The sequence below is a fragment of the Canis lupus genome, chromosome 28 (assembly GCF_003254725.2).
Source record: "Canis lupus dingo isolate Sandy chromosome 28, ASM325472v2, whole genome shotgun sequence".
In the NCBI taxonomy this organism is placed as follows: domain Eukaryota; kingdom Metazoa; phylum Chordata; class Mammalia; order Carnivora; family Canidae; genus Canis; species Canis lupus.
Window position 1 is genome coordinate 41,200,428 of NC_064270.1, and position 22,427 is coordinate 41,222,854.

General features: G+C 56.6%; 2 protein-coding genes across 2 annotated transcripts in view; both read right to left on the reverse strand.

Moving 5' to 3' along the window:
- Positions 1 to 22,427, reverse strand: part of CALY (calcyon neuron specific vesicular protein) — a 150,280-nt gene that overhangs the window by 93,920 nt on the left and 33,933 nt on the right. The window lies entirely within an intron of this gene.
- On the reverse strand, positions 20,667 to 21,623 carry LOC112672570 (olfactory receptor 226-like). Its single transcript, XM_025467764.3, has one exon. It carries the CDS (start codon positions 21,621 to 21,623, stop codon positions 20,667 to 20,669), a length of 957 nt encoding a protein of 318 aa, XP_025323549.3.

A 22,427-nucleotide genomic window follows, 5' to 3' on the forward strand; every position in this document is an offset into this window, starting at 1 on the left:
GGACCCTCCACGCTGCTCTGCAGGTGGCTGCACCTGCTGGGGTTCCCACCAGCAGGAAATGCTGTCTTTCCCGTTTTTTGGGGTGATCTTTACTACTGCTCAGTGTGAGAGCAGGGCCTGGGGAACCGCAGCTGGTCCTGGGACGGGGCGGCGGGGGCGTCTTGTCTTCATCTGTCCCTGGAGGACGTGAAGCCCTTGCGGGTCCCCCGCGGGAACAGGGGCAGCCTGGGGACAGGGCGTGGGTGTCTTGGTCAATTCCCGACCCCTCAGCTTCTGTGTCCTCATGGCAGATGCGTCGCGCAGGGGACCGGCGGCCATCGGCGGGAGGTGGTCAAGGAGCTCCAGAGCGTTTATGGTCAACTGGTCTCTGTGTAGCTTCTGTGACTCGTGGAGGCCACTCAGTGACCATCGTGCTCTGCGAGTCACGGGGGAGGCTGTGGGGGCCGCCGTCGCGTCCCGCTCTCACCCCCCGGACACCGAACGTGGCGTCGGGTCCCTAAGGGGTGACCCGCGGGCCTTGGAGCCTGGCTGGTCTGGCTCTGAGGGCTTCTGGCTCCTCCGTGAGTCACTGAGGGGGAACCGGCTTCTAACAGCTCCCGCTGTTTCATCCTTTCCTCTCTCTCGAAGACTTTTTAATTTTTATTTTTTAATTTTTCGAATACTTTTTTTAAAGGGTTTTTAAGGTCTTAGAGTCTAAGAGCACTTTTAGGTTCATAGAAAAGTTGAGCAGAGCACAGGAGTTGCCACATTCCCGTCTCCCCCGGCTTATTAAGGCCCTGGTGAGGGTGCAGCGGGTCTGCCGCAAGGGATGGACCCACATTAACTCCGAGACCTCGGGGTCCACTCTGAGCGGCCTGCGTTCTGTGGGTCTCGGCAAACGCGCGTCACGGGGCTGCACAGACTTGTTTCACGGCCCCAGGAATCCCCCGTGTCCCATGTGATCATCTCCCCCTTCTCCTGCCTGGACCCCCGGCAACGCCTGATCTTTGTCGTTTGTAGTTTTGCATCGTGTCCTTGGAGTTGTCCCATTGGGAGCGTTTCCAGACTCACTTCTTTCCCTGAGCAACACGCACGGAAGCAACCTCCAGGTCCTTTGGTGACTTGATGACCCATGTCTTTCTTATTACCGGATGACATTCCACTGCCTGAGTGGAACACTGTTTACTTCCTCGCCTGTTGAAGGACATCGCGGCTGCTTCCCTATATATATATTTTTAAAGATTTTATTTATTTATTCATAGACACACACACACACACACAGAGGCAGAGACAAAGGCAGAGGGAGAAGCAGGCCCCCTGCGGGGAGCCCGACGTGGGACTTGATCCCAGGACCCCAGGATCGCACCCTGAGCTGGAAGCAGGTGCTAAACCGCTGAGCCACCCAAGCGTCCCTGCATTTAGTTCTAGGATCTATTTTTTGTTAATATTTTATTTATTTTAGGGCAGTCCAGGTGGCTCAGTGGTTTAGCACCGCCTTTAGCCCAGGGCGTGATCCTGGAGACCTGGGATCGAGTCCCGCGTTGGGCTCCCTGCATGGAGCCTGCTTCTCCCTCTGCCTGTGTCTCTGCCTCTCTCTCTCTCTGTGTCTCTCATGAATAAATAAATAAAATCTTAAAAAAATAGACTTTATTTATTTTAGAGAGAAAGAGAGAACAAGTGGGGGGAGAACAAGATGAAATCAGAGGGGGAGACAAACCATGCTAGACTCTTAAGCACAGGAAACAAACTGAGGGTCGCTGGGGAGGGGGTGGGGGCAGGGTCACTGGGGGGCGGGCAGGAAGGAGGGTGCGGGATGGGGTGAGCGCCGGGTGTCATGTAAGACCGATGGATCACTGACCTCTGCCTCGGAGGCGAATAATACACTATTTGTCATTTAAATTGAGTTTATTTTATTTATTTAATTTTTTTTTAATTGAGTTCAAATAAAAAAAAAAAAAGAGACTGTCCTTTCTCCATTGTGTTGTCTGTGCTCCTTCGCCGGTGATTCATTGACGGCGCTTATCTGGGTTCACTCGGTGTTAACTGACCGATTAGTCCGTCCTCTCACCGAGACTGTGCTGGTTTGGTTACTATAACGTGAGTAAGCCTTGAGGTCGGGTAGGGTCAGTCTCCTGACTCTGTCCCTCTTTAGTGCTGTGGTGGGTAAAATCTAGAATCTGTTTGTTGATATCTGCAAGTTAACTTGCTAGAATTTTGATCGGGATTACATTAAATCTATAAATAAAATCAGGATAAATTGACTTCCCATTTATTTAGATTTTCTTTGATTTCTTTCATTGGAGTTTTATAGTTTTTCTCATGTTGAACTCATACGTATTTTGTTAGATTTATACGTAGGTAATTTTTGCCAATGTAAATGCTATTATGTTTTAAATTTCAAATTCTAGGGACACCTGGGTGGCTCAGTCAGTCAAGTATCTGCCTTTGGCTCAGGTCATGATCCCAACGTCCTGGGTTCAAGCCCCACATCGGGCTCCTTACTCCACGGGGTGTTTGCTTCTCCCACTTCCTCTCCCCCCGCTGCTGCCTTGCTTGTGCTCTCTCTGTCAAATAAATAAAATCTTAAAAAAAATTTCAAATTCTACTTGTTTATTGCTGAGATATAGCTAATATATAAAAGCAACTGACTTGTGTGTTGAACTTGTATTTTGCAACCTTGTCATTACTGAGTTACAGGAGATTTTTGGTCATTTTTTGAGGTGGGGATTTTTTTTTAATAATAAATTTATTTTTTATTGGTGTTCAATTTGCCAACATACAGAATAACACCCAGTGCTCATCCCGTCAAGTGCCCCCCTCAGTGCCAATCACCCAGTCACCCCCACACCCCGCCCTCCTCCCCTTCCATCACCCCTAGTTCATTTCCCAGAGTTAGGAGTCTCTCATGTTCTGTCTCCCTTTCTGATATTTCCTACCCATTTCTTCTCCCTTCCCTTCTATTCCCTTTCACTATTATTTATATTAGAGGTGGGGATTTTCTACATAGACAATCATATCATTTGAGAACAGAAATTTCTTTCTTCCCTCTCAGTCTGTGTACTTTTATTTCCTTTTCTTGTCTTATTACATTAGCTCAGTCTTTCAGGATTGTTTTTTTTTTTCTTTTTTTTCTTTCAGGATTGTTAAATGTCAGTAGCAAGATGGGACATCCTTACCTTTTTTTCCAATCTCAGGAGGGAAAGCATTAAGCATGGCATTAGCTGTAGGTTTCTGGGTAGATGTTCTTAATCAACTTGAGGAAGTTCTCTTCCATCCCTAGTTTGCTGAGTTTTCATCATGAATGGGTATTGGATTTTCTCAAATGATTTTTCCTCACCTATTGATATGATCGTGATTTTTCTTCTTTAGCCCTGGACACGAATTGATTTTCAGAGGTCCCATCTTGCACACCTGGAATAAGTCCCAACTGATTGTGGTGTATAATTTTTTTAAAGAAATTTTTGGATTTGATTTGCTAATTTTTTTGAGGATTTTTATATCTATGTTCATGAGAGATTTTGATCTGTAGTTTTTCTTTCCTGTGATGTCTTTGGTTTTGGTATTAGGGTAATGCTGGCTTAATAGAATGAGTTAGGAAGTATTCCCTCTGCTTTTAGTTTCTGGAAGAACTTGTAGGGAACTGGTATCACTTCCTTCTTAAATGTTTGACAGACCTTATCAGTGAAACCATCTGGGTCTGGGGCTTTTTCTTCTTTTTAATTTTTTTTTTTTTTACTTTTTAAATTCCTGTGACTTATTTATTTTATTTTTTGTATATTTTTTATTGGAGTTCAATTTGCCAACATATAGTATAACACCCAGTGCTTATCCCGTTAAGTTGGGGCTTTTTCTTCTTGAAGATTGGTTCAATTTCTTTAATAGATATATGAACATTTTTTAAGGGGACAAATAACCTTACTTTTTTTCCTTTTTAGTGAATCATATATGCTCATCGTACGGGTGGTTAAAAAATAGCCATATTAATGGTTTAGTGTATATTTAGATTGTTTGAAATGATTTTCTTTTTTTTAAGATTTTATTTATTTATTCATGAGAGACACAGAGAGAGAGGGAGAGGCAGAGACACAGGCAGAGGGAGAAGCAGGCTCCATGCAGGGAGCCCGACGTGGGACTCGATTCAGGGTCTCCAGGATGAGGCCCTGGGCTAAAGGTGGTGCTAAACCACTGAGCCTGGCTGCCCCTGAAATGCTTTTCTAAGCATATCCTCACTCCTATAAAAATATGATCACAGGACATCAAAGTTTGCAACCTAAATTTCCATTTATAATATGGATATATATTTTCATCTCAACAAATAACAGTTCTGTTTCTTAAATTAATGGTTATCATTCTAGTAAATGGATATACTATAATTTATTTCGCCAACTTCCTATTAGTTAGCATTTGGTGGATCTTAATGCTTTCCCTTTATAGACAATACTGCAAAGAATGTGCCTGAATGAGGCTCTTTGAACCCCTGTTTGACTCTTTGACAAATTACTGCCAAGTTGCATCAAAAGGTTGTGCCAGTTTACACCCCACAGCATGAGAAGCTCTGTTTCCTATGCTGTGCTATGGACCTAGTGAATGTGAGCAGCGGGAACTCCTTACATGTGATCTGGTCATTACAATTTATTTTATTTTTAAAAAAGATTTTATTTATTTATTTGAGAGAGAGAGAGTACATGAGCAGGGGGGAGGGGTAGAGAGAGAAGCAGACTCCCCGCTGAGCCAGGGGCCTGATGTGGGGCTCTATCCCAGGACCCCGGGATCATGACCTGAGCTGAAGGCAGACGCTCCGCAGACTGAGCCCCCAGGCGCCCTGGCCATTACATTTTATAGATCATTTCATTTCATGCCCGTAGCTTCCCTGACAAATAGACCAGGTCAGATTTATCATCTTGTTTTACACGCCAAGTAAACCACGGCCAGCCAGTCTGTGAGCTGCACCCAGACCTTCCCCCTGAGGCTTCATCGCCGACTGTACTATCCCTCCTTCCTCTAGAAAACAAACTTAAAGTTCAAACAATCAAAAATACAGGGGAGAGTAGAATCTTTCCTTGGTTCTTCTCCTGGCCTCCAGCCTCTTTCCTGCTGCACCACAGTCTGTGGCTCTGCTGAGTTCAGGGGAGAACCTCCCCTCTCTGATCTGCCATTGCTGGATGCCCACTGAGCCTGCACAGGTAGCTGAGCCCTTCTCTGGTGATCTGTCATGTTGCCTGAAGCCTGGGGCCACTTTATTCTGTCTCTCACCTCTCCTCCCCCTAGGAGCCCCCAGATATGGACTAGCCTTGTGAGTAGGGAGGCCATCCAGGGCCTGTCTGGTGCATGAATCCCCGCATGCACCTTCACACACCTCAGCTGTTCTCACTATGCCTCTGAGGTCTAGTTGTATCACAGGGTCTATCTTTTGACCTGACTGTATCCTCAAGTGTTACCTAGTGGTTTTTCAGCTTCTTTCTGTTCACTGATGGTTCCCGACACCTCACTCTTTTTTTCTTCTTTTGGAATCACATATCCAACTACCTGATGGAATGTCCAGTTGGATTTCAGATTCAACAGGTCAAAAATGAAACTCACTCTTCTCTCAAATTGGCTTATTCTCCTGTATTTCCAATCCTCATAGCAGCAGCCATGAAGCAGTGTAATCTCCATTATCCCATAAAATGCTTTGGTCTTTTGCTGTGTTCCAGGTGCTGACTGGGCCCTGGGGGGACACCGGAAACACATTAGGCCAGGTTCCTGCCTTATGAAGAAACAGGTTTGCAGGCCATTAGGACAGACCGTGGAAGGTAACCAAGACTGACAAGGCCAAGGTGCCATGGGGACCCCAACCTCAGCTGGGGGCATTAAGGAGTGTGACACTCAAGCTGAGGCTGGAAGGAGGAGCACAGACGATCAGTAGGTGCTGAGAGCTGTCCTAATAAACTTCACATGTGGCTGTGCCCTCCTTTACCACAAATAGGGGGCAGGTGCCGTTTCAGTCCCACGTTACAGATGAGATCGCAGCACAGAGAGGCTGTGACATTGGAGACTGGCCAGCAGGATCTGAATCTGGGCAAAAGTCACAGCTCCACCTGGCAGCTTTCTGTGTCTGGAGGGAGAAGTGAGTGGGGTCCAAAGGAATCTGAACTTTAGAAATTGCTCTGGCCTTGGTCTGGGGGGCAGACTGGGGTTCCAGCATCATCGAGAAGACATGATGGGATGGTGGCAATGTGAGACTGGGGACAAGCATTTGGAGGGAGATCTGAGGGGTGGGGACATGCTGGATGTGGAGTGAGGAGTCTGGACAGCTCTCGGGTCACTGGCTGGGGGACTGGTGGGTGACTCTGGATATTCTGGAAACCTATCCTCCCTCATCACGTTGGCCATGCCAGTATGCACACACACTGTAGTGTGGCTGTTCCAAGACCTGGCTCTTCCCTGTGGCTTGTGTTTTCTCATCCATCTGTGTTCTTGACATGCTGCCCCACGCTCAGGAACATCTTTTCCTTTTGTGCTGATTCAATGCTTTTTCAGGCCTCCTTCATCCTGTGTTCCCGGGAGCCCCATGTCCATTATCTACACACCCGAGGCAGCCGCAAAGTGTCAGTGTCACCTGCCTCTCTGCCACTCATGCTCATGACATGCCACCTGCCTCTGAGCTACCCTAAAGTTTGAGCTATGGCTGCAGAACTCCACTGGCTTTTAAGGAACTCCCCACCAAGTGCAACTTGGTGACCCAGGTCGTCATTTTCTTTTCTTTTTTTTTTTTTTTTTAATTTTATTTATTTATTTTATTTTATTTTTTTAATTTTTTAAATTTATTTATGATAGTCACAGAGAGAGAGAGAGAGAGGCAGAGACACAGGCAGAGGAAGAAGCAGGCTCCATGCACCGGGAGCCCGACGTGGGATTCGATCCCGGGTCTCCAGGATCGCGCCCTGGGCCAAAGGCAGGCGCTAAACCGCTGCGCCACCCAGGGATCCCTCTTTTTTTTTTTTTTTTAAGATTTTATTTATTTATTCATGAGAGACACACAGGGAGAGGCAGAAATACAGGCAGAGGGAAAGGCAGGCTCCATGCAAGGAGCTTGATGCAGGACTCCATCCTGGGACTCCAGGATCATGACCTGGGCCGAAGGTAGGCGCTAAACTGCTGAACCACCCAGGGATCCCCTGGTGACCCAGGTCTTGAGCTGGGCTCCTTGCCTTGTGGACTTGGCTATGTCTGGACTTGGTTTCTGTTTGAACCATCTGGTCAGGATGGCCGTCTTCGAGCCTGTGCTTAAGGCCAATCTCCCCTAAGCTCTTTGGGTGACTCCTGACTCCATCTCAAGTCACCTTTTCCTGGCAAAAGGATGTCATAGTGTTAATCTGTCACTTGATTCTTCCTACACTGTGAGCTCTTTGAGGGCAGAGGCCAGTGGCTCTTATGTGTATCACTACCATCAGCACTGTCATCTGCTCACTCACCAGCCCAATTACCCACCTTCTATTCATCCATCCATCTATCTACCACCTATCCACCCACCTACCATCCATCCACCTACCCACTCATCCATACCCAGCTATCTATCTGCTATCCATTCACCCATTCATCCAACTGCCTGTCTATTCATCTACCTGTCCACACACCCATGCTTTCCCTTCTTCTAATTTTTTGGCTCCTTCCCCTCCCTCCTTTCCTCTTCCACAGGAGGAAGGCATGTTTCCAGGGGAGTTGAGAAATAGCTGTGGAGCCTATGTGTCTGGAGTGAGGTGATAGAAGGGTATAGTAGGAGAAGATGATGTTGGAGTGGAGGAGGGCCAGGGTATGTAGAATCTTGCAGGTTCTTACCTGAAGACCTTACCTGTGCTCTGGATGGGATGGGAACTGTTAGTGGTTACCAGTGGAGGACTGGTGAAATCTATCTTTTGTTGGAAGGACCCCTCAGCAGCTATGTTGAGGAGACACTGTAGTGTGGAAACAGGGAGCCCAGTTGGGAGGGCTTCGCTATAATCCAAGTGAGAGGTGGTGGTGATGGCAGCAGTGGAGGAAAAAGCCACTGGGGTCTAGTCTAGATATATTCTTTTTTAAAAAAGATTTTATTTATGCATGAGAGACATAGAGAGAGGCACAGCGACACAGGCAGAGGGAGAAGCAGGCTCCATGCAAGGAGCCCGATGTGGGACTCGATCCCGGGACTCCAGGATCAGCCCTGGGCCAAAGGCAGTGCTAAACCGCTAGGCCACTGGGGCTGCCCTAGTCTAGGTATATTCTTAAAGCAGATCCAATAGGACGGCTGATGGGATGTGAGGGAAAAAAGAAGGGCCGAGAATAACTCAGGGTTTTGTCCTGAGCAACTAGAAGGATGGACTCCATTAACAGAGATGGAAGAGCTGTGACTAGAGCAAGTTTTGGAGGGACCTTCAAGGGCTCTATGTCGGATGCATTGGGTCTGTGAGGCGAGGGGACATCTGAGTGGAGATGGTCAGTGAGCAGCCGGACACAGGCCTGGATGTTCGGGGAGACCCCGGGCAGTGGCACTGATTGGAGCGTCGCACTGGAAGTCCCAAGACCGGCCAAGACCCTGAAGGAAGAGCCAGGGAGAGAAGAGAGAAGTTGGGTGGTGAACCTGAGCCCTCTGAGGCTGGGAGGTGAGGAGACTGGGAGGTGAGGAGGCTGGGAGGTGAGGAGGCTGGGAGGTGAGGCAGCAGCCCAGGAGCCTGGGAGGCTGGGCACAGGGAGGCGGAGAGGCAGAGGGCAGCGCTGCTGAGGGCACCTGCTCATCCTCAGCTGGACCTGGCTTCGCCACGGGGGAGGCCACGTGACAGGACAGTGTGGTGAGGTGGGAGGGACAGGGGCTTGGAGGAGGTAAGAAGCTGGGGGGAGACCACAGCGGGGAGGGAGTGGGGTGCGCCTGTAGGATAGTGTCACCTCGAGGGCAGCGTTGGTAATGAGGGAAATCTCCGAGTCGTGGGACTAAGAGAAGGTAAGTGCTGCAGTGACCTTGGGTCAGGGGGCAGCGGCCATCCAGGTGCTCTGGGGCTTCCCGGATCTGCAGCCCAGGGTGGAGGTGAGGTGGTCGGGACTTCGGGACTCTTCCGGTGCCTTTGTGAAGGCAGGGGAGCTGCGGCGGCCTGTTGCCCTGGGTCTGCAGACGCGGGGCTTCTGTGCCCGCTCTCGAGGGGGACTGGAGTGGACGGCTTGGCTGGAGGTGGCCGCAGTGTCCTCCCGGGTGGCCGCTGCCAGGAGGCGCCTCTGGGCCGGAGGACGCACCCAGGCCTCTGCCGCTAACCGACCCTCGCGCCCGCAGCCTCAGCCGTCCTGGCGGGCCGGCGTTGCCAAGCATCCTGACGGGCGTCCCCGGGGCTTTTCGCCTGTGAGGAGCGGAGTTTGGTGACAGCCGAGCCCCTTGGGCCGCCCGCTGCCGCGCACCCGGGGGAGCGTGTCCCCCCTCGGCGCTGCGTCTCAGAAAAAGTTTCTGTTCTTCAAGCAGCTGGGGAATCGCTCAGAAGCCCCTTGGCGCCCAATCAAGTCTGCAGTTCACGGAGGTTGCAGCCAAGTTGGACGGGAGTCGGCTCAGGGCGGGGGGGAGAGGGTGCCCTCCTCCCGGGGCCCATCAGGCGGCGGCTCGTGCGCCCCACGACAGGCGGCCGAGGCCTCCGGGCGCCACGGGGACCGCGTCCCCCACTAACAACCACACGCGGCTCCTCACAACAGCTCGGCTCGCGGGAGTCAATTAGTCTCAACGAGCAATTACAGATCCTGCTTCGCACACCGGGCGCTGGCGCAGGAGGGGACCCGAGGCGGCTCGGGAGGAGGGGGTGTGCGCCTTATTTATTTTATTTATTAATAAATAAAAATCTTTTTTTTTTAAAGATCTACTCTCTTAGCAGCTTTCAAATAGAAACATACTATTATCAACTGTAGCCATCATGCTGTGTGTTGCCTCCAGAATGCAAACTTTTTATTTTATTTTATGATTTTTTATTTTTTTGCAAACTTTTTATTGAATTATAAAATACATATAGAAAAGTGCCAAATCTTAAGTGTATAGTTTTTTTTTTTTTTAAAGATTTATTTATTCACAAGAGACACAGAGAAAGAGAGAGGGAGGCAGAGACACAGGCAGAGGGAGAAGCAGGCTCCATGCGGGAGCCCGATGCGGGACTCGATCCCGGGTCTCCAGGATCACGCTCCGGGCTGAAGGCGGCCCTAAACCGCCGAGCCCCCCGGGCTGCCTTAAGTGTATAGTTTGATGAATTTTTATAAACTGCACAAACCCATGAGACCCACAGTCAGTCGAGAACCCGACGTGGCTAGAACCGCACAGCCCCAGCACTCCCTCCCCCCACGGCCCCCAAAGGGAACCACGGTCCTCACTACCCACTACCCTAGACTGGTTTTGCCTTTTTCCTCTATTTATTTCAGTGGAATCACACAGAACACGCTCTCGTGTGCTTCGTGTTTCACCCAAGATCGTCTCCTGATGCCGTGGGTGGCTGTCACTCATTAATTCTCCCGCCATGAGCACATCATGACTCCTCCACTCAGCTCTCGGTGCACACCTGTTTCTCCCTTTTGGCCACTACAAGTAGCGCCGCTCTGATAATTGTCATGCACGTCTTTGATGGAGAACGAGCATGCATTTCTGTCGGGTCCACGCCCCAGGGCGGGATTGCTGGGTCATAGGTCTGCGTCTATTTAGCTTTAGCAGGTAACAGTCTGTCTTCCTTTCCTCTTTTTTTTTACATTTTATTTTTGTATGTATTTAGTTATTTTAGAAAGAGCATGAGCGTGAATGGGGGGAGACTCAGAGGGAGAGAGAGAGAGACCCTCAAGCAGACTCCTAGTGGGGCGCAGAGCCTGACGTGGGGCTCGATCTCACGACCAGGAGGCCATGACTTGAGCCGAAATCAAGAGTTGGATCTCAAGTGGCTGAGCTGCCAGGTGGCTGACATCGGTCTTTCTGGACGGTCGCCGCAATGCCCAGTCCCCCCAGGAGCGTACGGGGGGTGCTCTCTGCTCTCCATCCCTGTGAGCACTCAGTGTTGTCATCTGTCTTCATTGCTGCCGTCCTGGAAGACGTCGCACATTGCGGTTTCAGTTTATGTCTCCCGATGACCACGATGCTGGGCTCTCCTTCGTGCCTGCTTGCCGTGGGGACGTGAGCCAGCGCTCTCTTGATCTTGGGTCTGGGAGAGCAGGACGGGGCTTCTGTGGGACCTGCACCCAGATGGCCCAGCTCAGCAGGGCGCCGCGCTCCGTTGCCGTGGAGACGGTGGACCAGGCCAACACCTCTGTCCCCAGCACCCCCGAAGCCTTTCTGTGTGGAATACACGCGGTTGGCGACAAGCTCCTCTTACATCCGAGGAAACGTTGGATGAGGCCACGAGCTGCGCGGCCTTTGCTGTGCCAGACGCGGGGCCTCGCTCCTCGCTCGGGGCAGCACACCCAGGCCGGGAGCTGGGGTGGGTCTTGCTCCTGCTCTCGGTGGCTCTGTCGTTGCGCCCCAGTCCGTGCAGTGAGAGTGACCGCCACACTTCCTGCAGCACTGGGGGGGCCTCGGTGCTACCTCATTTGCCCCACGGGCGGGACAAGGCAGGGAGAGAATCCCACTTTGTTGAAGAGACTCGTCATCCCGTGCTGAGCCACTGGAGACCCAGGACCTTGAACCTCCGTCCTCCTACGTCCCTACGTCCCCCTCTTGAAGGAAACGGCTCAGCCTGGCGGCGGCGAGGGGAGGGGGCCTCCAGGGCAGGTGGGCCAAGCGTGCTTCTGTGGGAGGCTCACGGGTGGGCCCAACTGTTACGTGACTGTGCTACTTGTTCCCGGGGATGCGGGCTGCGGTGACCTCTATTCCGAGGACTGCTGAGTTTGCTCTGAACACAATTCTCTAAGAAAATATTCCTTTTGGCATAAAGCATCCTTTAGGATGATGACGCGTCATTGTGGTCACTAGATCATTTACTTATTTCATTCCTGCAGACGTGACGGGAACGTCTTCGTGTGGCTGGGTGCAGAAGCCTGCGCTCGGTGAGCAGACGGGGACCCCAGGCACAGGCATGCAGCTGGCTGGGTCCCCACAGGCAATGGGGGACCTGCTTGGCCCCTATTGCTTTGGTGTCGTCTTCCCTACTGGCCATGCAGCACGGAGGCCACTTGGTCCTACGGTGGCCTGTGCACGAGCCACCTCAGATCTCAACTGCTTACTTTGGAAAACAGCCCAGCAGTGTTCCAGAAAGCTGAGCTGCGAACGCTCTGCACGTGACCCAGCCAATCTGCTGCTGGGCGTTTGCCCAGGAGAAGTGGAGCCGTGGGTCCACGCGGACACGTCCAGCAGCAGCCTTCTTCATAACGGTCCCAGGCTGACTGCGACCCAAGGTCTCGCCTGGATGGACACGTTGCGGGACGGTTCCCCGGGGGGGGGTGCGGAAACACAGGGACACGCACAGGAGGAACGCAAGACGCCCCGTGGAGGGAGGAGCACCCGGGACAATGCATGGCAGCCTCCACTTCTGGGATGCTCGAGGGGGACAAGGCTCCACAGTTTAGAATGAATGAATGAATGAATTTTATCACATGCCAATAACAGCTGAATAAAAGCGTGGCGGTCACTCCCACTCCTGCTGCTTGTGCTTTGGGCGTTGTCGTGTCCAAGAAATCCCTGCCGAGACCGATGTCATGGGGTTGTCCTCAGTGTTTATGGTTTCAAGTCCTGGGTTTCAATCTTTTTTTTTAAAAAGGTTTTATTTTTTTTAATTTTTATTATTTTTTAAAGATTTTATTTATTTATTCATGAGAGACACAGGCAGAGGGAGAAGCAGGCTCCGTGCAGGGAGCCCGATGTGAGACTTGATCCCAGGACCCCAGGATCACGCCCTGGGCCAAAGGCAGACGCTCACCCGTTTAGCCACCCAGGCGTCCCTAAATCTTTGATCCACTTTGAGCTTGTGTGTGTGTGTGTGTGTGTGTAAGATGGGAGTGCAATTTCAACCTTTTGCACGTGGATCTTGTTTTCCAAGACCGTGTGTTAAGGGGCTGTTCCCCCCCGGTGCGTCCCGGCGCCTTGCTGAGCGTTGGCGCGGTCGCCCGCTTCGGATGACCCAGCTTCCAGGGTCTGTCTCACTGTCCTGGTCTGCGTGTTGCCGCTCAGGCCGGGACCAGGCTGTTTTAATTACTGTCGGTTTGTCATTTAGTTTGAAATCACGATGCAGTGACGCCTCCAGCTTTACTCTTCTTTCTCAAGATTGCTTTAGCTACTCGGGGTCTTTCACGGGCCCACATGATTTTAGGATTTTCCTGAGACTTATGCCAGACAAAGACGCTCAGAAGAGAAAGCCGCAGGCCAAGCTCCCTAATGAGCACAGGTGGGAAAGTCGTTGGCAAAACACTCTCAAACCAAACCCAGGAGCACGTTCACCGCTTCATACACCACGCTGGGGGGATGGATCAGGATACGGACACCAGTGGATGTGAGGCAGCCCCGTAACAAGGGGACAGGGGTAAAAATCCTCGGCACAGCCACCTGCCATCATCCAGCCCCCGGGACTGTGTCACGAGTGTGCTGAGGACGGGACGAGCACGGCCAACACCAGGCCCGGCGAGAGCCCAGCCCGCCCACGGCTCCTGCACCGCCTCGGTGAGCTCGGCCGCGCCAGCACGAGGGGTGAGAGGCGGCTCTGCATCAACCGACTGCGATGCTCCCAGGCTTTTATTCACTGTTATTGGCATGTGACAAAATTCATTCATTCATTCATTCAAAACTGTGGAGCCTTGTCCCCCTTGAACATCCCAGAAGTGGAGGCTGTCGCGCATCGTCCCGGGTGCTCCTCTGCCTCCGCGGGCGTTTTGCGTTCCTCCGTGTGTGTGTCCCTGTGTGTTTCCGCTTCTTTCTGGGTGCCGTCCCACGTGTTCCTCCAGGTGAGTGGGACGATATCACACAGCAAGCTTTCTAAATTTTTTTTAAGAAATTGAATTCTAGGGCAGCCCGGGGGGCTCAGCGGTTTAGCACCGCCGCCTTCAGCCCAGGGCGTGATCCTGGGGTCCCGGGATCGAGTCCTGCATCGGGCTCTCTGCATGGAGCCTGCTTCTCCCTCTGCCTGTGTCTCTGCCTCTCTCTCTCTCTGTCTCTCATGAATAAATAAATAAAATCTTTAAACAAAAATACTAAAGACACAGACACAGCCAAATGTCATCAACAGAGGACTGGATAGAGGAGGTTGGTGAGTGTCCACACACGTCCAGTCCTGCCATAGGTGGCAGCGTGGGGGGACCTGGAGGACGTGCTGCTAGGGGACATGAGCCATGACCCCGAAGGCCGGATGCTGGACGACTGCGCTCACCCTGCGGGGCCCACCAGGGCCTGCACGACACGTCACGTGCACCGTGTTGTCACGTGCCCTTCGCGTCCCCCAGCTCCGAGGCTCCTGAACGTGGGGGGGACCCTTCCCCTTCCGCCGCAGCCAGTCCTGCTCGTCTGACCAGCCGTCTGGTGTCCACGGGCTGGGGCTGTGCTCCGTCCTCCACACGAGGCCATAAGCACGGAGGCTCAGGTGAGCGTGGTCAGCCGGAGGCCACGACCCAGACACCTCGGGAACCATACCGTGGTTAACGGCGAGACTGGGTTATATGCCAGGATTACAATGAGCGCTTTTAAAAGTCGACATTTTATTTTATTTTCATTTTTTGCCTTATCTTTTTTTTTAAAGATTTATTATTTATTTATTCATGATAGACACAGAGAGGGAGAGAGAGAGGCAGAGATCCAGGCAGAGGGAGAAGCAGGCTACACGCAGGGAGCCCGATGCGGGACCCGATTCCGGGACCCCAGGATCAGGCCCCGGGGTGAAGGTGGCGCTAAAGCCCTGAGCCCCCTGGGCTGCCCGGGAAAAGGAATTTTAAAAGGTTAAGCAGCAGGAGGAGCGTGGGCACGAATCTGGCTGACCCTCTCCTGGGGGAGGCCCGGCGAAGCGCGCTCTCCTCCGACTCACCTTGAGGACCACTGAGGGTGACATGAAGCGCCGGGGAGTGGAGGAAGCCGACCACCGTGCACAGGGGACAGGCTGGCCCTCCGGGGACACTTACACTAGCTGACACCCCACCCGAGCCCAGCTGCTGGCTGTGGGGGACGCCCGGCGAGAGGGCATCTGCGGGGGCCCCAGCACCCAGCCCACAGGGAGCTGCCCTCAGGCCCATGCGGCCACGACCCGGAGGGAGCCCGCAAGTGGGGCCTGGCGCACACGCAGCTGTGGGCACGAGTGTGCACGGTGGGTGAGGGCGGAGTGTGCACAGGCCCGGGCGGCGTCTCTGGAGAGTGGCCGGGATGGGGCAGGCCGGGCCGCGCTCAGGGTTGTGGGCAGGGGACCCGGGTGACAGGCTGGTCCTGGGGCCCGCGCGGCACCCTCTCCGGGCTCAGCCACAACGGTGCGGCCCACCCCGGCCCCGCTGACACCCGCTGACTCCCACGGCCACCACGCGGCCCCTGGTGGGAACACAGCTGTCCCTGTCCTGCTGCTTCCGGGACCCCCGCCTTTGACGTCCCGCAGGTCATTGGTTCTCTGTGTGCTCGGCGTTCGGTGACCATTGTTGACTCTCCAGGTTTCTTTTGTTCACTGGTTCTGGAATATTCTCAACCACAGTCCGATCAAATATGGCTCCACGGTGGGGCCGAGCCTTGTCTGCAAAGGGCCGGTGGTACATTGTCGCCTCGCGGAGCCCCCCGCGCAGCCCTCCCTGAGGCACCGCGGTCGGCTTCCTGTCGCTGGGCCTCTGTCTGCACGTTCTGGATTTTTATACATCATACTTTCCCCCTTTTAACCCGATTCCTTTGGAGCACCTGCACCGTTGCCTGTGGAACAGCCCGTTCCCCTTGCTGCTGACACCGCGGCCGTGCACAGCTTGTCCACCTCTGGTGGACCCCGGTGTTGCCCGCTCCCCCCGCCCCGGGGCTGCCACAGAGGAAGCCGCCGTGAACACACACTTACAGGGCCTGAAAGGACGTAAACCCTAAGAGCGAGGGTGTGTGTGGGGGGTGTAGCGTCTCAGGAGCTCCCACCCTGTTCTTGGAGTTCGCTAGGCCACATGCCCTCCCGCCGAGACGCGTGATTTGAAAACATCTTCTCTCAGACTTGTATCCACCCTGTTGTAACTGCACCTTCCGAAGAGCGGAAGATTTAAATTCTGTCGAAGGCCACTCGATGATTTTTTTTCTTTCATGGATTTTGGTTTTGCTTTTATATCTAAGAAATTTCTGCCCAACCCAAGGTAAGAAAGATTCCCTCGGATGTTCTCCTCTGGGAGGTACAGTCTTAGGCTGGTCGATGAGGGAATCGGTATATACGGTGTGAGGTAGGGATCAAGGCCTATTTTGGGGAATCGAGATGCCTAATTTTTCCAGCACTGTTTGCTGAAAAGACTAATCCTTTTCCACTAAATTTCTTTGGATTTTTGTCAAAACTCAGCTGTCTTTATATGGTGGCTCCATTCCTGTAGTCTCTCTTCCCTGATCCGCGGGTCTATTTGTCTATCTTGATGCCAATCCTACGCTGACTTATTACGGTGGGTTTGTAATAAAACCTGAAGTCAGGCAGTGTTCGTTTTCCAAATCCATGGCTCTTTTTCAAGTTGCTTTGAGAATTCCAATTCTTAGCATCAGATTGGTAAGATTTCTAAGAGAAACCTGCTTAGGTTCCGACTGAGATTGTGCAGAACCCACAGATCTGCTCGGGGCGGATTCACGTCTTAACAACCAGTGTTAAGTGAGTGTTTCAACCAGTGGTTTGCATCCCATTTCTTTAGGTCTTTAATGTTATCACCAAAGTTTTGTAGTTTTGAGTCTGCAGTTCTTGCACATTTTTGTAAGATTTACACTTAGCTATGTTATGTTTTCTGATAGTACTGGGAATGACATTTGAAAAAACATTTCAGTTTTTTTGTTACTGCTCTGTAGAAATACAACTTTTTTTTTAAGATTTTATTTATTTATTCATGATAGAGAGAGAGAGAGGCAGAGACACAGGCAGAGGGAGAAGCAGGCTCCCTGCAGGGAGCCCGACGTGGGACTCAATCTCAGAACCCTGGGATCACGCCCTGGGCCAAAGGCAGGCGCTAAACTGCTGAGCCACCCGGGGATCCCCCTACAACTGGTTTTGAATAGTAAGCTGTGCTGTAGGTGCTGTGAGTTTGCCCCTCGCTCATCATGCCAGCTACAAGTAAGGACAGCCACAGGGGCATCCGAGGGGCAAACCCCTGCCTTCTGGGCTAATGCTCAGCAGGGTCCAGTCCATCTGTCCAGTTTCTGGAGCTCTGTTGCTACTGTCCTCTCTGTCACTGTCCTGATCCTGTGGGTTCCTTTATCATCCTTCTGCTGGGATTTGAGGAGGGAGCATGTGGTGCTCAATCTGCTATCTTTAACCAAACACTGTTCTTACCAGGGAGGCAGGTGGGGGGACAGAGGAGGCCCTGGGTGGGCTGGGCTGGTCAGAGGGACTGATGGGGACAGGGGGGCACAGAGGGGGCCTGGGTGGGCTGGGCTGGTTCGAGGGCCGCTGGGGACAGGGCATCCCAGGCCACAGGAGCTCCAACTCCTCATCCACTGGTCAGTCATCCCCTGTCTGGGGCCCGGGCGAGGGGTGGCCGAGGGGTGGCCGTGGGGCAGGTGTGGCTCAGCACTCCGGCCTGGGCTCGGGCCCCCCACTGCCCCTCCACCAGCAGCAGGGCCTCTTCCTTCTGTGCCGTGGTGGCTCCCAGCCCCTCGGTGCGCCCACCGTCCTCCGAGGTCTGAGGAAGCAGAACCCAGGCAGCTGCCCTGAGGCGGACAGCGGAGGCCAGGCTGGCCTGGATGCCGGGGGGCTGGGCGGATGCTCCCCGTGGCTGCCGTGGACCCGCTCCCGCCCTCCTGGCTGGCTGCTCCATCCCTGCACCAGGCATGTGTGGACAGAGCACAGGTCACTGGGCTGCAGGCTGCCTCAGTCCCCGGGGGCAGGTGCAGGGAACCGTGTCCACAAGAGGTGGGGGCCCTGGCAGCTGGGGAGGGGGAGGGGGTGTCTGTCTGTGTGAGCCCCACAGAGAGTCAGGCTTGTGGGAGGGGTCGGGGCAGAGGGGACTGTCCCTTCCTATGTCCTTGAGTGGGGCTGGTGCTGGCCCGAGCCGGGGCCAGGCATCGGGGCATTGGGGGAGGGAGATGCCGGGCATCGGGGGAGGGGGATGCCATGGGGTCAGGACCCAGGAGGGTGCCGGTGAAGGCTGCGTCGGGGACCCGGGGAGGATTGGGCCGCATGGGCTTGACAGGGGTGGGGGGTGGGGAGACCCGGGGGTCCCCACAGGAGTCCTGCTCAGTGACAGTGTGGAGGGGACAGAGACACAGCTCCACGGGGCTGGTGATGTGTGGTGAGCAGGGTGATGCGGGCCGTGTGTCCCCCCGGGGCAGCGGTCATCACTCTGGGGTGCAGGACGGCCTCAGGGCCTGGAGCCGGGAGGGGGTCCTGCTGCCTCAGGGTGTGGGGGGATGACAATGTGCTCAGAGTCCAGCAGGGGGAGGGGGTGCGGGGTGGAGAGCGGCAGGGCTGCTCCTGCTCCTGCAGGTTGGAGCTGCAGGCAGGGGCTGGGGGTGCCTCGGGGCTGGGTCCACGGGTGCAGGGGGTGCCCCTCCCTGGCAGGGCCTGCTCTTGGCCTTCCTGCCCGGGGACTGTTCTCTCTGCTGCCACCCGCCCCCCCGCCCCCCCATGTCCTACCTGCTGACAGACCCAGCGGACCGTCCTGTCCTCACCCGGCGCCCTCCGGGGCCTCCCCTACCTGGCTGTGGGGTGGCCCGGGGCTTGCACCTTCCGTGCTCCCTTCGGGGGGCCCCTCGCGGCTCCCCTGGCTCTTCACCCCGCGGGCCGGGCAGCCTCTCCCTGGAGCTCCCCAGGAGCCGGGGCGGCCCTGGGCCCGGAGAGCTGCCTGCAGGCCTGCCCGTCGGGGTGGAGGCTGCCGAGCGCCAGCCCCTGCGCCTGCCCGGGCGCCCCCTCCCGCCCCCACCTGCGGAGGACAAGCCCAGTCAGAGCTCCCAGGGCTCCCTGAGGCTCCCCCCCAGGCCCCCCGCTGCCCCCTCCCCACTCTGGGGCTTCTTGGGGTCTTGGGTTTGGGGAGCCTGCCCAGTGGCCCCAGCTGCTCCATGGCCGTGCTCTCCCCGGTGGGCACTGGTTGCCCGACTGGCCCCCGACTTGTCCCTGGTGCTCGGGGGTCTCCCTGGCCGCTGGCAGCCGCCGTGTAAAGTCGCTTCCACCTCTGCGGGAGGACGCGGGTCACGCTCGTCTGGGCCTTGCATGCGGCGCCTTGTGGTCTGGGGGTGCCCCGTGTGCGGACGGTGCTGTCCTGGCCTTGGGGGCCCGGCAGTGCCCACCACTCGGCGCTTCATGGGCAAACCAGGGAGCCGGTAGTGTTTTCACCGTGTTTTTTAAAGCCACCACGTTACAGAGGTTTACTTGGAAGTGACATCCGTGTGGAAGGGGCAGTGCGGGGACACAGACTCATGGGCTCCCTGGGGGCGCTGGCTCTGTCCCACGGAGCCCTGAGGCCCCGGCCAGGAGCGGCGACAACGGGCCAGTAGGGCAGGAGCGTCCGCGGGGGAGGCTGTGCCACGGTCCCGGCCCCGGGCCTAGGCAGGTGTCCCTGCCCCCTGCAGCCTGGCCGTCCCGCCCGTCCTGCCCTCATCGGCTCCCGACCGTGGGGTCGCCCCCGCCCCCCAGGCTCCTGGCTGCCAGGTGCCTGGACACCGAGCTGGAGGCGGGCTGGTCGGACACGGGGTGTGCTCCAAGGATGAAGCATGGTGTCCCCAACTGCACAAGAGGAACACTCGGTCCCCAACCTCACCAGCGGGGTTGACCGTTATTACCGGACATCCTGCGTCGGCGCCTGGAGACTCCTGAGCCGCACCCCGGCTGCCTCTGCGGCACAGGCAGGGCTGGGTCACCCTAGGGGCCGCGGTGTCCCCGCCGTCCCCCGGCTGGGTTGGGGTGCGCCCTGAAGCCCTGGCGCCCATCATCTCAGGAGAGCAGGCGCAGGCCCCTCTGGGGAGCCCTTGCCCAGCCAGGTCCCCACTGGTGACAACGCGGGTGTGGGAGCCGGGTCCACGGAGCTCGAACAGACGGCTGGAGGGGGCGGGAGGGGCTGGGGGTGCGGGTCCCTGGCGGCAGCACCCCAGTGTCTGGGGCCGTGTGGAGCGGCGATGCTCCCCTGAAGAGCCGGGGTGCTGGTGGCAGGCGGGCAGTTCCATGGTCCACGTGGGAACATCCCCCACGCCCGGCGGGGGTCGTGGTGCTGCAGCCGACCAGGCCGTGGGGTCTGCTAGACGGGAGGCGGGGGTTGGCGCTGCCTGGGGCCTCAGCAAGGAGGTGGGGCCAGGCCTGCGTCCTGGCCACCCTGCGCCCACCAGGGGTCGGGGAGCGGGTGTTCCCTCCTGCAGCCACGGGGGTGTGGGCCCCCTGGAGGCGGCGGCAGCGAAGTGGCCCAGGATGAGACCCTGTGTGGTGCCCCGGAGGGCAGGGGGCGGGGGCTCCACACGGGGTGCCGCTCCAGGCCCCAGGGGCCGTGAGCCAGGTCGGAGTGGTCACCCTGCGTGCTGTCCCGGGCACGTCCCGCTCAGGTGTGCGCCAGGGACGGCGCCTCGGGCCCTCACCTCGGGGCCACTCAGGACGGAAGCTGGGTCCGGCGCGGCCCAGGGGCGGGGGTCGGGGAGGCCCCTAAGACCGGGCACCCAGGGCCCAGGCCGCCCTCCCGGCCGCCTTGCGCAGCGCGTCCTTCACCTCCCGGTTCCGCAGGCAGTAGATGATGGGGTTGAGCAGCGGCGTGAGCACCGTGTAGACCACGGACACCAGCTTGTTGAAGTCGAAGGAGTAGATGGCGCGGGGCCGGGCGTAGATGAAGAGCGAGGCCGAGTAGAAGACGAGCACCACGGCCAGGTGCGCGGCGCAGGTGGAGAAGGCCTTGCGGCGGCCGGCGGCGGAGCGGGCGCGCAGCACGGCGCTCACGATGGCGCCGTAGGACAGCACGGTGAGCAGCAGCGGGCCCAGCAGCACCAGCAGCGCCAGGAGGAAGTCCACGAGCTCGGCCCGCGACATGTCGGAGCACGCCAGGTTCAGCAGCGGGGACACGTCGCAGAAGAAGTGGTTCATGACGTTGGGGCCGCAGTAGCCCAGGCGCGAGATGAAGAAGACCTTCCCCAGCGACACGCTGAAGCCCGAGAGCCACGAGCCGGCGGCCAGCAGGCGGCAGAGGCGGCCGCTCATGACGACCGGGTAGCGCAGCGGGCGGCAGATGGCCACGTAGCGGTCGTAGGCCATGACGCCCAGGAGCGCGCACTCGGTGCAGGCCAGCGCCAGGAAGAAGTACAGCTGCGCCATGCAGCCCGCGAACGAGATGCGCCGGAAGCGCGGCGCCGCCAGGCCCAGCAGCATCTTGGGCTCCGTGACCGACACGTACCACAGCTCCAGGAAGGACAGGTGGCCCAGGAAGACGTACATGGGCTTGTGCAGCGCGGGGCTGACGCGGATCACCGCCACGATGAGCGCGTTCTCCGTGACCGTGAGCGCGTAGGCCAGCGAGAAGAGCGCCAGCAGGCCCGCGTGGAAGCCCGCCGGGCCCGGGAAGCCCACCAGGATGAACTCCGTCACCTCGGAGCCGTTGTCCGGGGTGCACATGGCGGCACCTGGGGGCGGAGGCAGCGGCTGGGGTGCCGGCCGGGGTGTGGGAGCCGCTGCCCCGTCCCCGTCCGCCTCCCCCAGCCTGGCCCCCGGGAGCGCCTGCGTCCTCTTGTTCCCCGGGTGCCGGGTGGGAGGTGGGGACGTGGAGGGGAGGGGGCCTTGCGGGGCACACGAGGATGCCTCACATGCCCAGCCCGGGCTGCACAGGGTCAGGGAGGCTGTGGCCACCGTCTCCCAGGTTGGGTTGGCGTCTCGTGGGTCTGGGGGTGAGGGAGCGGCCTGGGGGGACGGGGAAGGGCTGCGCCCTGAGCGGGGCTCCTGGTCTTGTCCTCGAGGTGACCGCCTGCAGGTGACCTGCTGACGTGCATGGCCCCAGGAGGGCAGGGGCCACGCGGGTCACGGCCACCCACGGGGCACCTGCTCCCTGGGAGGATTCGGGGTCCGGGAGGTGCAGGGACGCAGGAGGCCCACCCTGGTCACCCCAGCCAGGTCCTAGGGCTGAGGCCCCTCCACGGGCCCTGGGGGTCCAGCCTCCACCCCACCCCACACGCAGCTGCCATCTGGTTGTGCGCTGAGGCAGCCACAGGGTGCAGGGGGCCTCGGTGACCCCAGCCCCTGCAGCGCCGCCACGAGGACTGTGGTCAGAGGGCCCACAGGGCCGCTCCCCCAAACAGAAGTCGGCTCCTATCACCCCGCCTTGCGCACGGCCCTGGGTCCCCCCTGGGGCTCCCCACAATGTGGCTGAGCCCCGTCCCGGGGCCCCCGCAGGCCGCGGCTGTGTGCACGTCTCCTAAACCCGTT